Consider the following 16541-nt stretch of genomic DNA (forward strand, 5'->3'; position numbering starts at 1 on the left):
CTCAAGGGGAGTGTCTTTTCTGCTGCAGCTAAGGGGGCGTGTCTCAGCTCTCCCTATCACAGCTCAGGAGGCAGCTGAAGGATGAAACTGAGCATGTGCGGCCTTCGCAGTGAGCAGGTCAAAGAAATAAGAATAAAAGCAAACAGCAGGTGGAGCTATACAGATATATATTATTGTATAACTCAGTGGCTCTGCAAAATTTTTAATTACATGCAATTACAAAAAGTATTCAGATCCAGGTGCTGGTTTGAAAACTGTAGAATATTTTTTGTGGGACAATCATCCCTTTAAGGGACTATATAGAAGAGTATGTGAATGTTAATGTCATAAGTGATAACCAGCCTAAGACTCACCAGACTAAGGCTACTTTCACACTCGCGTTTTGGGCGGATCCGTCATGGATCTGCAAAAACGGATCCATTACAATAATACAACCGCATGCATCTGTCATGATTGGATCCGTTTGTATTATCTGTAACATAGCCAAGACGGATCCGTTTTCTATTGTGCCAGATTGTGTCAGAGAAAACTGATCCGTCCTGACACACAATGTAAGTCAATGGGGACGGATCCGTTTTCTCTGACACAATCTGGCACAATAGAAAACGGATCCGTTTGGCTCAGTTTTGTCAGACGGACACCATAACGCTGCAAGCAGCATCTCGGTGTCCGCCTCTAGAGCGGAAGCAAACTGATGCATTCTGAGCGGATCCTTTTCCATTCAGAATGCATTAGGGCAAAACCGATTCGTTTTATACCGCTTGGGAGAACCCATGACGGATCTCACAAACGGAAAGCCAAAAAGAGAGTGTGAAAGTAGCCTAACCTTATTTGTTGTGGATTTAGTGTTCTTGGATTTTGCAAAGGCATTTGATACTGTCACTCAGACGTATAATAGGTAAAATATTAGTTATAAGTGGTGTTCAGTGCTGGGTCCTATTTTGGCAGATCACACCAAGCTATGTAGTACTGGGCAGTCTAAGGAAGATGTTTAAAAACTAAAGCCGATTTGTTTCTGAATGTTTTGAGCATCAACTGAGGTTCAGCGTGGATAAACGTAGCCTTACGATACAAATTAGGGGGGGGGGGTGGAGTATTAGTGGGAGAGTCACTTGTAGAGAAGGATTTGGGTGTACTTGATGTAGACTTGATGGACTTATGTCTTTTTTCAACTGTGCAACTACGGATGCAGTAGAGTTAACACTCATTATTTATGAGACGTGTTATCTAAACTAAATGCGTTAAGCAAACACCTTCACTTGCTTTTCAATGGCTTTTGTCTGAAGATAACGCAATGAGTTAAGAAATTTGAGTTAAAGGGTTTCTACCACTTCGTTTTCACCTAATTAGCTTTCAGACACTAGCGATCTGCTAGTGTCTGCTCTATCAAACCATCCTAATATAACAGCTTATTGTCCTGCTGTTTCGCTAAAAAACGAACTTATATAGATATGCTAATGAGCCTCTAGGTGCTATGGGGGCGTCATTAGCACCTAGAGGCTCGGTCTACCTTCACAAACTGCCGCCGCCCAGCGCGTCCCTCCAGCCCGCCCATCTCTTCCGGAATGCGATCCTCACCGTGCGAGTCTGTATTTGGCGCATGCGCAGTGAATGTCTGACCGCTTCCCTGCTCAGACATCTCCACTGCGCCTGTTCCTCGGAGCACTATGACGTCATCGGCGCAGGCTCAGTGGAGATGTCTGAGCAGGGAAGCGGTCAGACATTCACTGCGCATGCGCCGAATACAGACGCGCACGGTGAGGATCGCATTCCGGAGGAGATGGGCGGGCTGGAGGGACGCGCTGGGCGGCGGCAGTTTGTGAAGGTAGACCGAGCCTCTAGGTGCTAATGACGCCCCCATAGCACCTACAGGCTCATTAGCATATCGATATAAGTTCGTTTTTTAGCGAAACAGCAGGACAATAAACAGTTATATTAGGATGGTTTGATAGAGCAGACACTAGCAGATCGCTAGTGTCTGAAAGCTAATTAGGTGAAAACGAAGTGGTAGAAACCCTTTAAGAGCTTGAGTGCTAACTCTGCTACATCTGTATATAAATAAATAAACATCTGTATATAACAATGTATCTGCTGAAAGCGGTCAGAGCAGGAACAGACACAGGCCATCCAGAGAAGAGCGCAGTGCCTGTGTTGACTGATTTCAGAGCATATAATGTATTAAATAACTTATTATTTCAACACAGTTTTTTGGGACTTATTTTTACAGCATTCAATGTCTGGTCTAGATAATATATTAACTGTGTTCTGTGGGTCAATAAAGATGCTTGGCTTTAAAACAAGACCAAGATTGGCCGTAGCTCTATTCTATCCTAAGTAAGGACTCTCATTAGTGTCCCCTCCGCAGCCACACAGGCCGGGCAGGAGTCATCAAAACCGTAATTAAAACGAGAAAGCTTGTGGTCGGCACTGCATGGTGTGGCTATATCCAAAGACACGGACCCTGCATCGTGCACTCGTGACATCTGGTGGTGCTCAGTGTGTAGAAGGTACACAGGTAAAATCCACAGTGCAAGAAAGAAGACAGACGGCACTCGTCCAACAATCGTCGCAGCTTTATTTGTGGGTAAAATATATACGTTGTGATATATCTTATCACAGAAAGCTACTTCCTTATCTTCTTGTCAGATCACTCTCCTGCTTCCCCTCTTCTTTACTTTCAAGTCGTTGCCCAAATCGGTCTGAAAAGGGCTACCTGCTCACTGAAGGACCAGATTACATAGAAGTCTATAGTGAGGAGGGGAAGGGTTGCTGCAGACAGCAGAAGCAGAGCGGCTGACTGGGAGACTGCAGCTTGTTTGTAAGTGATTTACTCCTCAATTAAAGGGTTTGTACCATCTCAGACATTGGGGGCATATCGCTAGGATATGCCCCCAATGTCTGGGACATCCCCGGGGCCATCTTTAACGCGGGGCAAAAGGGGCAGCTGCCCCGGGCCTAGTTGCTCCTGGGGGTCCAAGGCAGCTGCCTCTTGAGCCCCACTGGCTACTGGTGATGTGGGGGGCGGTGGCAGGGCACAGGGAGATGAGCGCTTCAATTGTGGAAGCACTCATCTCCATAGTCATCTGTATCGCCGTCTTCAGGACAGCTATACAGATGGAAGTGCTGCGGCGGGCATGGGAGGGAGAGGCGTCTCCCTTCCCCGTTCCTCTGATAGGCTGCAGGCCGGTGAAGCCTGAGCCGTACAGCGCTGGACACAGGCCGGAAGAGGCCTGCATCACATCGCTGCCAGACTGATGGAGGTAAGTATAAGTGTTTTTTTTTTTTTTTATATGGTACTACTACTGGAACATCTATGGGGGCACCTGTTACTGGCACATGATTGGGGGGCCTCTATGGGGGCACTTCTTACTGGCACATTATTGGTGGCACTTTTCACTGGCATAATATTGGGTGGCACTATGGGGGGCAGTTCTTACAGGCACATTATTGGAGGCCCTATGGGGGTATCTACTGAGGCCACAAAGAAGTCGTATTTTATATGGGGGAAGGGGAGAGGAACACTATGAGAGCTTCTACTGAGGCTACAACGAAGGGGTATTTTATATGGGGGGGCTCTGTATAGGGGCATTTTATACTGGGGCACATTATGGTGGGTACTATGGGGAAGTACTATGGGCTCATCTATGGGGGGCACTAAGAAAGGGTATTTTATACTTGCAAATTATGGGGGACACTGAGGGCATCTACTGGGGCACTATATATGGGGCATTTTATACTGGTACATTATGGGGATCACTACAAAGAAGGGGGAGAGGAGCACTATGGGGGCATTTACTGGGGGCACTATATAGTGGTATTTTATACTGGCACATTATGGGGCACTATGGGGACATTAGCTCAACTGGGGGCATTAAAAGGGGGTATTTTTTGCACTGGCACATTATAAGAAGAACTATTACTACTGGGGGGCATTATGATGGGCTTTATTACTACTGGAGGGTCTATGAGGAACATGATTACTAGTATGGGCACTATGGGAGGATTATTACTTCTGGGGCACAGTGGGGACATGTTGGGGGCACTGTAGGAGCACTATTACTACCATGTGTGCTCTAGCAGAGAATTATTCCTATTGGTGGGACTTTTGGGAGCACTATTACTGTGGGGGCACCTTGGCACAGTATCAGCTTACCACAATTATTTTTGGGGGACGTTATGTTTAGACTATTAGTGTCAGGGGCACTATTTGATGCGCGCAGTTATTTTAGGGCACTGTGTGCCAATAATTATTGAAGGGCACTATCTGCATGGTACTACTATTATCAGAGGGTTTATCTGTTTCTGCAGTATAGTATTGGGGAGCACAGCGGAACAGTATTGGGGGTGGTAGGATGATTTGTCCAGAAGATGGAAATGTAGTAAACTAAGATTTTGCTTGTCAAACTGCAGAAATGAGAAATGGCAGAAAAATGGTGGTCTGGTCCGAAGGTCTGAAAGGAGAAGATGAGGAAAGAGAACATCTACATCAAAGAGACGTCACTGGATGTAAGAGGTATGTGGCGCAGTATTACCCTGTTTGTAGGGGTGGATGGAGGGGTTAGTAGTACAGTACTATCTGCACATTGTCAAAAAAAAAAAAAAAAGTAATCTGCAATATACTATATATTTGTGTCAGAAGTTGTGCTTTTAATTTTTAGAATAATGATACAGCCATTTTATTTGATATTTTTGTGCTGATTCTTTTTTCGCCCTCTATATTAAGGGACACTATAGTCATCAGAGCCACAACAGCTGAACGTAGTAGTTCTGGTGTCTATAGCATATCTCTGAAAGCTTTTTAATGTAAACACTGCCTTTTCTGAAAAAAAGGCAGTATTTACATTACTGCCAAGGAACACCTCTAGTGACCACTCATCATTATTAAAGTTTACTACTCTACAAGGTGTGTGGATTTTTTGGTGTGTGTGTTGTGGTGGAGGGCGTGATTGCATGCTAGGGTGTGGGAAGGCGGGATCCAGGGGGCCCAAGTAAATTCTTGCCCAGGGTCCAATCAATATTAAAAGACATCCCTGGTCATCCCAGTGGTGGGACCTGCACCTATACGTAGAACGGAGCCGGCAAAGTCTTGGCAGGCGTACCGCACATGCGCGACCGCCCTCCATTCATTCCTATGGGAGCATCAAAAATAGCCAAGCGCTAGGATGGCTATTTCCGTCAGCCCCATGGAAGTGAATGCACGGTGTGCCTTCCATTTTTTTCAACAGGACTTCCAAAAATTTGGGGCACTCCCAAAGGAAAGAATAGGGGGCGGCCACATGTGCGGTGCGCTCTCCGGGACTTTGCCGGTTCCGTTCTAAGTATAGGTGTGGGTCCCAGAGGTGAGACCTGCACCTATCAGACATTGGGGGAATATTCTAGTGATATCAACCCAATGTCTGAGATGGTACAACCCCTTAAACTGCTGGATTTACATCTAAACTGCTAAGTTCTGCTGTATAATGTCCTCCATTACTGCTGCTGCTTCTGAGGGTGTGCTACAGTAAAGGGAAAAGGATCTCCAGGAACAGGTTCTTTATGTCCACTGTATGGGCATACACAAAACCAGCTAGTCTCTGCTCCCAGCCTATGAGAATTACAGACCTATGAGAATTACAGAACGAGATTCTTTTGTAAAGTCTTACAACGGTCATAAATAGTGTTATTCGTCCTGTATGCACGACAGCTTATTCAGAAAAAATACCTGAATTGAGTTATGCTATAAAAAAAATAAAAAAATAAATCAGGCATCCAGTAACAAAAATACCAAGAACTGTGTCTATACGTACATGTTGATCCTTAGCAGTCTTGAGCAAACCCTGAATTTTCAACTTTAGCTCAGGACCAGGTAATGTGACTACAACTACAGCAAACAACTGAGCTGCCAGCTCCCGCATTTCCTCCTTGTTAGAGACCATCAGACTCTGAGAATACAAACATACAAAATTGACAATACACTGAAAGCAGTAACTATTATTTGGAAATTGCAATTATAGAGGGGAGGAGGAAAGGTGTGCAAAGCAGGTAATAAACTCTCAAAATACAGAGCCAGAGATTCTGGTACATACCTTTATCCAGTCTATTTTATCTACCAAGGAGGCAGCCAGCTTCTGCGGATATATAGATACTATCTCAAGGAGGCAATACATCACTTGTAAACCTGCAATGAAAAATAAAATGTACCAAGAATTAGCATGCAGTGAATTTTCATGCTAAATCACTTACCCTAGAAAAAACAAATACAATTAAAGGTTGAGCGTCTAAAGGGTCCTTTACAGGGGCCGACAATTGAACAGATCATCGCTAACCAGCGTTACTAGTAGAACTCGTTAGTAATGATCTGGCAGTGTAAATGCACAGCCGATTATCTAAGGAACGAGCAAAACGCCTACTCATCGGGTAATTGTAACTCTTGTGCAGCAGAAAAGATTATCGTTTCCCAGTGGCGATCGTGCTGTGTAATCATAATCTGCTGCCAGTCCTTATGGGGAAGAGCAATGGCATTAGTGATCACTCCTCCCCATACTCTGGAGGAGTTTGGTGCATGTACATGCACAGGTCTCCTCCGCTAGACATCAGCAGATTGTCAGGAAGGAACGCTTCCTTTCCGACAATCTATTAGATCGCTGTCCCGTGTAAAGGGACATAAGGGTATATTAATTCGCACCAGATTTATTGCTGAAAATTCTGTAGGAAGCACATGGATATCTGCAAGCCAGATATTTTTTTTACATCAAATCTTCTGCGTGTGAATTCATCCATACATGTTATCCATCAATCACTTATTTGGTAGTGATTATTTCATATAAGATTTAATTCTGCATGTTACCTCCAGCTGCAGACAGCAGTTGTTGTACAAGGCTTATGTACATCTCCACAGGGTTCAGGTCTCCATTTTTGGAAGGATCTAGGGCAGTGACATCTTTAGACATTAGTTCTTTAACATAGCGTCTGAGGGCTGGTGCCTGGTCTTGCATATCTGCTAAAGACTGGCAGGTTGGGTCTACACCAGCACTATGAGCCAGGCACATTCTCAAATATAGGATTATCTGAGTGGAAAAAAACATGTGTAATAAGACTTCCACATTGGTTCATCATTACAACAGTGTGTTACTTTAATTGGCAGACAAAACTATACCTCTAGAAATGATGCCGGGTTGAAAGGGAGAACGGATGTGGTTGTGACAAATTTAACTGGCGTTTTCATTCGGCTGGATGCCTAGAAAGCACAAGATAATTATATTTTTTAAGCCACTTACATTTCTATACATAAACAAGCGCCACACAAATTGGACCTCCGCCAATCAGCTGTTTGAAGAGGAGGCAGTGCTCCATGCGAGCGCCGCTCCCTGTTTATTACCCTGCCCTTCGCCTCGGAAGTGCAGTGTAATGGCGAGTACTGTGTAGTGAATGGAGCGAGTGCTTGTAATTAGACTATGTCGCCACTCCACAGGAGACAACGCGTAATGTAAACACTAGGAAGCGGCGCTTGCATGGAGTGCCACTTCCTCTTCAAACAGTTGATCGGAGGATAGATCATCAATATAAATCACTGCACAACCCTTTTAAACTTCCCGCACCCCATGGTACAAAAGTGCCAATTTTTAGATGCCTGGATATACAGTTTTCTATTTTTATGACTTTAACCCCTTAAGGACTCAGCCCTATTTCCCCTTAAGGACTTGGCCATTTTTTGCAAATCTGACCAGTGTCAATTTAAGTGCTGATGACTTTAAAACGCTTTGACTTATCCAAGCCGTTCTGAGATTGTTTTTTCGTCACATATTGCACTTCATGACACTGGTAAAATGAATTCAAAAAAATAAATTTTTATTTATGAAAAAATACCAAATTTACCAAAAATTTGTAAAAATATGCCAAATTTCCAAGTTTCAATATCTCTACTTCTATAATACATAGTAATACCTCCAAAAATAGTTATTACTTTACATTCCTTATATGTCTACTTCATGTTTGGATCATTTTAGGAATGATATTTTATTTTTTGGAGATGTTACAAGGCTTAGAAGTTTAGAAGCCAATCTTGAAATTTTTCAGAAATTTTCAAAAACCCAATTTTTAGGGACCAGTTCAGGTCTGAAGTCACTTTGCGAGGCTTACATAATAGAAACCACCCAAAAATGACCCCATCTAAGAAACTACACCCCTCAAGGTATTCAAAACCGATTTTACAAACGTTGTTAACCCTTTAGGTGTTCCACAAGAATTTATGGAAAATAGAGATACAATTTCAAAATTTAACTTTTTTGGCAGATTTTCCATTTTAATAATTTTTTTTACTTTTACAAAGCAAGGGTTAACAGCCAAACAAAACTCAATATTTATGGCCCCGATTCTGTCGTTTACAGAAACACCCCATATGTGGTCGTAAACCGCTGTACGGGCACACGGCAGGGCGCAGAAGGAAAGGAATGCCATACGGTTTTTGGAAGGCAGGTTTTGCTGGACTGGTTTTTTGGACACCATGTCCCATTTGAAGCCCCCCTGATGCAACCCTAGAGTAGAAACTCCATAAAAGTGACCCCATCTAATTAACTACACCCCTCAAAGTATTCAAAACTGATTTTACAAACGTCGTTAACCCTTTAGGTGTTCCACAAGAGTTATTGGCAAATGGAGATAAAAAATTTTGGCAAATTTTCCATTTTAATCCATTTTTCCCAGTAACAAAGCAAGGGTTAACAGCCAAACAAAACTCAATATTTATAGCCCCGATTCTGTAGTTTACAGAAACACCCCATATGTGGTCGTAAACAGCTGTACGGGCACACAACAGGGCGCAGAAGGAAAGGAATGCCATATGGATTTTGGAAGGCAGATTTTGCTGGACTGGTTTTTTTGACACCATGTCCCATTTGAAGCCCCCCTGATGCACCCCTAGTGTAGAAAAAGTGGCCCCATTTTAGAAACTACGGGATAGGGTGGCAGTATTGTTGGTACTAGCTTAGGGTACATATGATTTTTGGTTGCTCTATATATCTTTTTGTGAGGCAAGATAACAAGAAAAAGCTGTTTTGGCACAGTTTTTATTTTTTGTTATTTACAACATTCATCTGACAGGTTAGATCATGTGGTATTTTTATAGACCAGGTTGTCACGGATGCGGCGATACCCAATATGTATACTTTTTTTTTTATTTATGTAAGTTTTACACAATGATTTCATTTTTGAAGCAAAAAAAGTCATGTTTTAGTGTTTCCATAATTTTTTCAGTTTTTGGGCGATTACCTTGGGTAGGGTATGATTTTTGCGGGATGAGATGACGGTTTTATTGGCACTATTTTGGGGTGCGTGTGACTTTTTGATCGCTTGCTATTACACTTTTTGTGATGTAAGGTGACAAAAAATGGTTTATTTAGCACAGTTTTTATTTAAATTTTTTTACGGTGTTCATCTGAGGGGTTAGATCATGTGATATTTTTATAGAGCCGGTCGATACGAACGCGGCGATACAAAATATGTATACTTTATTTTTATTTATGTAAGTTTTACACAATAACAGCTTTTTTAAAACAAAAAAAAATGATATTTTAGTGTCTCCATATTCTGAGCCATAGTTTTTTTATTTTTTGGGCGATTGTCTCAGGTAGGGGCTAATTTTTTGCGGGATGAGGTGACGGTTAGATTGGTACTATTTTGGTGGGAAAACGCCTTTTTGATCGCTTGCTGTTGTACTTTTTGTGATGTAAGGTGACAAAAAAAATGGTTTATTTAGCACCGTTTTTATTTTTTACGGTGTTCATCTGAGGGGTTAGGTCATGTGATATTTTTATAGAGCCAGTCGATACGGACACGGCGATACCGAATATGTATACTTTTTTTTTTTTCCCTATTTTTTAAAACTTTATTTGGGGAAAATGAAGTTTTTGTTTATTTTTACTTGAAACTTTAAATTTTTTTGGGGGAAAACTTTATTTCTTCCTTCCTTAGACATCGCGCTGCCTTCCATGCCATCGGGTCCCCCCTACAGCCGCATGGGGACCCGATGGCACCGCCACACAGCCGCCGCAATTGAATTGACCTACGGTTTGCGGCGTTGTGACAGGATGCCCGCTGAATAATTTCAGCGGGCATCCTGTTCCTATTAACCCCCACCGCAATGTCTGTTTAAAGTTAGGGCGTATCGGTATGCCCTGAGTCCTTAATGACTCAGGAAACAGGGCGTACCGGTATGCCCTAAGTCCCTAAGGGGTTAAAGGGAGTCTGTCACCTAATCTGAGCCTTTTAGACCGCTCAGATCAGGTTATAGCCTCCTGTGCCCACATTACAATGTTACCTTTATTTGTGCTGTTCCATGCCGAGATCTTCCAAAAAAGACTTTTAAAACATATGCTAATGAGGTTCATCAAGTGCCCAGGGGCGGCGTTACTGCAGCAAGTGCCCAGGCCCCTCGGCGATGTACCCAGAAAACCACACCTATTTCAGCCCTCTGGCCCGCCCTCCTTTCCTATTATTACCTCCTCCTCTCCCTCACAAATCTCACACCTGGACCGCTCCACACTTGTCCCGAACCTGCGCACTGCTGTGCCCATTATGGGCAGAGGAACAGGGAGTTGGACTGCGCATGCGCCGGTCCTTAGCTCGAAATCCAGCAGGCGGAAGTAACTAGCCGCAGCAGAGGACTGCAATGAAGCCAAAGAAGAGGCGGATCGGCGCAGCATCATCTTTCCTCTAGCAGGCGCGAGATTTGTGAGGGAGAGGAGGAGGTAATAATAGGAAAGAAGGGTGGGCCAGAGGGGTGAAATAGGTGTGGTTTTCTGGGCACTTGCTGCAGTAATGCCACCCCTGGGCACTTGCCGAAGCTCATTAGCATAAGTTTTAAAAGTCTTTTTTGGAAGATCTCGGAGAGGGCAGCACAAATAAAGGTATCATTGTAATAAGGGCACAGGAGTCTATAATCTGATCTGAGCGGTCTAAAAGGCTCAGATTAGGTGACAGACTCCCTTTAAATAGATGTAAAGTAGTCAGCCACTCTGTGTAGGCGGTTAAAGTACTGACTTGGAGTCCTGGTAGCATTTACATGAAAATACAGGATAAAGATAACATATGCCCATGCATAGCATGCCCTCCTCTGTGCTATGATGTCTGAGATTGGAAAGGCCTGAGAGATCCGATTTAAAGAAAAATTGCTACACATTTTACCATGGCAGAGTTACCCTCCGGTTATGTTCACACAGCAGAAAAATCTGTGGCAGATCAACAGAAAAATCACCAGCCTAACAAAAAGGTCTTTTTTGGTGGCGGAAATTATTTAAATGGGGAAAGAAGCCTAAAAATGCTTCAATGAAGTAACATGCCACTTTTTAATCTGCTGCGTAAAGTATATAACCATATGCTCTATAGGCATGTACTTTCCACTAAAATCAACGGGAAGCTATTTGGTAGTGTTTTAAATGTGAAATGTGCAGAGTAAAACATCCTTTCTCACTCGTTATCATTGGGGGACACAGGACCGTAGGTATAGCTTGCTGGTGCCACTAGGAGGCGACACTAGGCTAGAACTTATGCTCTCTCCTGGCTGGAGGGGGTATAGCCTGCAGGGGAGGAGTTATCAGTTTTTAGCTTAGTGTCCGTAGGAGGCAGACCTCCCTGCCTTATGCAGGGTGGCTTCTTCGTTAGATTTTTTCTTTTTTCCCCTTTTAGGTATGGGAAACAGTCGCCTAGCCTCTCTGTTATCTCGGGGAGCAAGACCGATGTCCGATTCCCTAACAGCTCGACCTCCCTAAAGAAGCAAAAAGGTGGATCCAGGGCAGCCCAGCTCCCCTGCTTCCCGCCAGCCAAAGGGTCACCTAAGTCTGCCAGAATACAAGACCCTCCCGCCATTCCAGACTCCTCCCACTCCGGTGCCAGCTGCTGAGGAGGTGACCCTGCTGGAAGACGTAAACCCTGCGGGTCCACTTAGGGAGGGTGAAGAGAAGAGGATGAAGATGGGGTGAGTAAACCGGAGGAGGTAAGTATCCCCCTCTTGAACCCCCTTCCCCCTATTTGGCACATAGAACTGGATCCCATCACTACTTAATGGCAGCATGTTGGGGACTTATGGGGTTAACTGAGCCCTGGGCCGGCAGGTTAGGTATCTGCAACAGTACCTTAATGGTTAACAGTGCCCTTCCGTGGAGGTGCTGTATCGCGCCGCCATCAGTATCCCAGCAGCAGAGGCGCGGCTGAAAGGTTTAAAGCGCTGTCTGCCATGCAGGTGCCGGACATATCCCATACCCGGCACCCAGCCTCTATGACTGCGCGCTGCGATCCGCCGCAATTATGGGATATGGGATATGGCCGGCACCCGCATGGCAGCCTGCGTTTGTATTAAGCATAAACAATATTCATTAGTGGCGCAGTGTCCATAGCCCCTCCCCTCCTCCTCCCTGCTATCATCCCATTGGTGTTCTCCCTACTATATGCATTCCCTCCCCTTCCTCTCCTACCCTGGCTCTTGCGCAGAATCCGGACGGAGGGCATCCAGACGATCCTCAGATTGGCCCTGCCGCGCGTGGTACTCAGACATCGTCCTGCTTCTGGGAGACGCACCGTGGCCCCTTCCGCTCAGGGTCGATCTTCTCTCTCAGGGGCCCATCTTCCACCAACATTTACAGTCGCTTCGTTTGACGGCGTGGCTGTTGAGACCGCCATTCTAAGTCAGCGCCGACGACGTTATCAGCACCATGATCAGGGCCAGGAAGCCAGCATCGTCCAAGATTTATTATAGGACTTGGCGTTCTTTCCTGCGGTTTTCCGAGGAACGTAACCTCCCTCCTCTGCGATTCTCGCTGCCCACTGTTCTTTCTTTTCTTCAAGGGGGTTTGGATTTAGGTCTTGCCCTTAGTTCCTTGAAGGGTCAAGTCTCTGCGCTGTCTATTTTTTTCCAGCGCCCCTTGGCCTTAAAGGGCCCAGTTAAGACCTTTCTTCAGGGTGTGGCTCACACCGACCCCCCGTATCGCCATCCTGTCCCTTCCTGGGACTTAAACCTAGTCCTAGGAGCACTGCAATCGGCCCCCTTTGAGCCTCTCTACTCAGTGTCGCCCCGTTTGCTCTCCTGGAAGGTGACATTCCTGGTGGCTATCACGTCCATCAGGTGGGTTTCTGAGTTAACAGCGCTTTCTTGTAAGGAGACCTTTCTAATTCTGCACCAAGATAAGGCGGTGCTTCGCCCGATACCTTCTTTTCAGCCGAAGGTAGTCTCTGCCTTCCATCTCAATGAAGATATTGTTCTTCCTTCGTTTTGCCCATCTCCTTCACATCCTCGAGAGCGTGCTCTCCATCAGCTTGACGTGGTTCGGGCACTGACGATTTATTTATCCGTCACCAGCTCCTTCCGGCGTACAGATGCCTTGTTCGTTATCCCTGAAGGCCCTCGCAAGGACTTGGCAGCCTCCAAGGTGACGATCGCTAGGTGGATTTGTTCGACCATCACCGAGGTGTACCGCTCCCGGGACAAGGGTCCGCCCCTCAGCCCCATTCTTGTTTTACCAGGTGCACTCTTTTGCATCGGCGGATGCTGACTTGGGCCGCAAGGTCTTGCATGTGGCAGTGTCCTGAGCTTCCATGAGGGCATCTTCTCCATGGGTGTGGGGCTCTTCCCTCCCCGTGAACTGCTTTGGGACGTTCCACGGTCCTGTGTCCCCCAATAATAATGAGCGAGAAAACAAGATTTTTGTGGACTCACCTGTAAAATCTCTTTCTCGCCGAGTTTTATTGGGGGACACAGCACCCACCCAGTATTGATATTTCCTTTTGACGCTAATGTTTAGCGATGGGTTGGCCAGGTGCTTCCTCGGTTTGGTTCGAACTACTGGCGTTTGTTGTGTATTCTTATTTTTCAGGCTTGTTTTTTTTTCTCCTACTACTTGGGCACTAACTGATATCCTGTGTCCCCCAATGAAACTCAGCGAGAAAGAGATTTTACAGGCGAGTCCACCAAAATCTCGTTTTTACACACACAAATACACAAACATAGCTCGATACAGTTTCAGCTACCCTCACAAAGCACATGTGAATGGTTTCTCACAGCTCATCTCTGTGTAATCTGGGATTATAAAAATAGAAATGAAGAACTCCATAGACATTAATTATGAACTCTTCTAGCAAATGGTTTACCTTTTCCATGATATGGCTGACCATTACTGGGAAAGGAGGAAGCTTCACAGGCTTTTCTTCATTTTCACTGCTGGCAGAAAATGTTCTCAGGGCTCTTTGTGCTTCCCCATAAACCTCCTCTCTCCTACCAAAAGAAAACAATTAATTTCTTTGTTTAAGATCATTGTAAAAATGTAGTCTGTTAAAAAAAACATTAGGTCCTGATGTAAGATCTACATAGGGGGTCCCATAACACCATGTGCAATAAATGACACTAGATCTATAACTACTTTTTTGAAGATAGGTAATGACCATTTAAAGGGAATGTGTCAACTATTTTTTTATGCCAGTTAAAACCAGATAAGGGACACATTCTTTTTATTCTATTTCCTGAACATGATTATGGAGGCGGCCATCTTGCCTGAGCTGTTCTTAACAGCATTCATAAAACATTAAGAAAATTGCTTTATGGCAGCCCCATGGGCCATAGACACAATGGTCAGGAGAAGACCTCACCGACTTCTATGAGAGAGTTTTCTAGGCATGCTCCACAAACCCATGCAGAGGTCAGGAGAGAGTAGACAAGCTGTGATATTACCTACAGGGAAAAGCCAATCCCGCAATTACAAGTAATGAAAAGGGCAGCACTCCAAAATAAAAATTAAGATCACTCTTTATTCATCCTTGTGGCAATGGCGACGTTTCGGCTCTGCACTAGAGCCTTTTTCAAGCAAAGGCTTGAAAAAGGCTCTAGTGCAGAGCTGAAACGTCGCCATTGCCACAAGGGTGAATAAAGAGTGATCTTAATTTTTATTTTAACCTACATGAAGATCCTCAATATCTGTCATATACAGTCTGCTTATAAAAGCTTTACCCCTTTCGAGAGCAACATTTCTTATCAGAATATCACACTGCATTAAAGGCAATGTTTATTTTTCACATTTTATAGGCTGCTTCATTTTTTTGAAATGTCACAGGACTTTTTGAATCATAGCTTGGAACCAATTTACTTTTTAAGACTTGCACAGGGAAAATTAGCCAGAAATGTTGCCTTTGCAACCTCCCATAGAGGACTTAATAGATAGTTTATGCCAAAGATTCTCAAATTCTCCACCAGAGTGTAGTGGTGTCTAAAATGTGTCATCGCGATTGCATCTGTCTGTCATAGTTCCCATATGCACATAGACACATGTACAGAAGAAGGCAATAAAAGGTGAAAGGGTTGTGTAGGCTAGAAAAGATTCATTTACATATTTTTGGCATTGCCATTACCGATTAAAACTCACAACTATCAATATAAGGAACCAGTCATAAGGAATAATGGCAGAGATACAGAACATTGGTTATCCCTAGGAACCAATACAGATAGATAATTGTGATAATTGACAAAGCAATCCAAGGTGAGGCACTAAGCTAAGGCATAGAAACACTTCACTTCTGCTAACTGACCCTACTGCTACACTATTTAGCAGAGCGATCAACAATAAAAAGGAATGCCCTGCACCAGAGACCTGTCCCTGTAATGCCCTGGTAGATCGTGTTAAACTTAAGGGAAGGCAGTTTTCTAATTTTTTCTAGGAGGCAAGTCAGGAAACAAGCACACCAAAAACACAGGGCAACCAGACACCAACCATGTTGCACACCTTTGTTGGTGTCCCATGACTAGTGTTCAGCGAACTTGTGTTTTAAGGTCGGCGTCTAAAGTTCGGGTTATCGAAGAGTCCGCTACCACAGACCATAACGGAATTTAGAATCCATAGCACGAATCTTCGATAACCGAAACCCGAACTTTAGACGCCGAACTTAAAACACAAGTTCGCTCAACATTACCTATGACATAGACAGCCAAACAAAGGTGTGCAACATGGTTGGTGACTGGTGGCAGTTTAGGCCACTAAGCCTAAAAATGGGCGCAGTTTCCAAGCAGGAATCCAGAACTCTGCAGTGCCCGCTACAGCATCTAAGGGAAGAGGACGTGGAATATGACCCTGTCTAAGCTATGTCTTATGATTATGCCATGCTATCAAACTGGTTATTTTATGTTCTGCCATGTTAGTTTTCTGAACAGATCCAGCTTTACGACAGTGTTTAATTCTCCCTTGATGAACCCTTTTGGGAGAACGCATTGGGATATGGTTGGTGGAAAGTATCACAGACAAACCCTGCCAGTCTGTTAGTGTTGCAGTTTGTTTGCATTATCATAGTTCATTTTTGCATAATTGGCTTCTCGTTGCCTAGTGATTACAGGAAGTGTTTTCAGTGCCTTACCTGTATTGTGATGTGAATTAAAGGGGTTATCAATACCATAAACTACCCCCCCCCCCCCCCCCTCAGGGAATATACTTACCCCACTCCCTGTGCCGCTCCTGGCCACCGCACCGCCGCTGCTTCTTCTTCCCGTGGGCGGATGAAAACAGGGAGAGCAGCCAATGGCAGGCGGGAACAAG

The 16541-nt window shown here is 44.4% G+C and overlaps 1 protein-coding gene across 1 annotated transcript in view; it reads right to left on the reverse strand.

Moving 5' to 3' along the window:
- The window catches only part of ECPAS (Ecm29 proteasome adaptor and scaffold), a 146986-nt gene that overhangs the window by 86536 nt on the left and 43909 nt on the right, over nucleotides 1–16541 (reverse strand). The window contains exons 16-20 of the mRNA XM_040417299.1: nucleotides 14116–14239; nucleotides 7136–7216; nucleotides 6827–7046; nucleotides 6066–6157; nucleotides 5787–5921 (exon numbers count right to left, since the gene is read on the reverse strand). Coding sequence (XP_040273233.1) covers nucleotides 5787–5921; nucleotides 6066–6157; nucleotides 6827–7046; nucleotides 7136–7216; nucleotides 14116–14239 — 652 coding nt within the window. The remainder of the gene's footprint in view (nucleotides 1–5786; nucleotides 5922–6065; nucleotides 6158–6826; nucleotides 7047–7135; nucleotides 7217–14115; nucleotides 14240–16541) is intronic.

The sequence above is a fragment of the Bufo bufo genome, chromosome 2 (genome assembly GCF_905171765.1).
Source record: "Bufo bufo chromosome 2, aBufBuf1.1, whole genome shotgun sequence".
In the NCBI taxonomy this organism is placed as follows: Eukaryota; Metazoa; Chordata; class Amphibia; order Anura; family Bufonidae; genus Bufo; species Bufo bufo.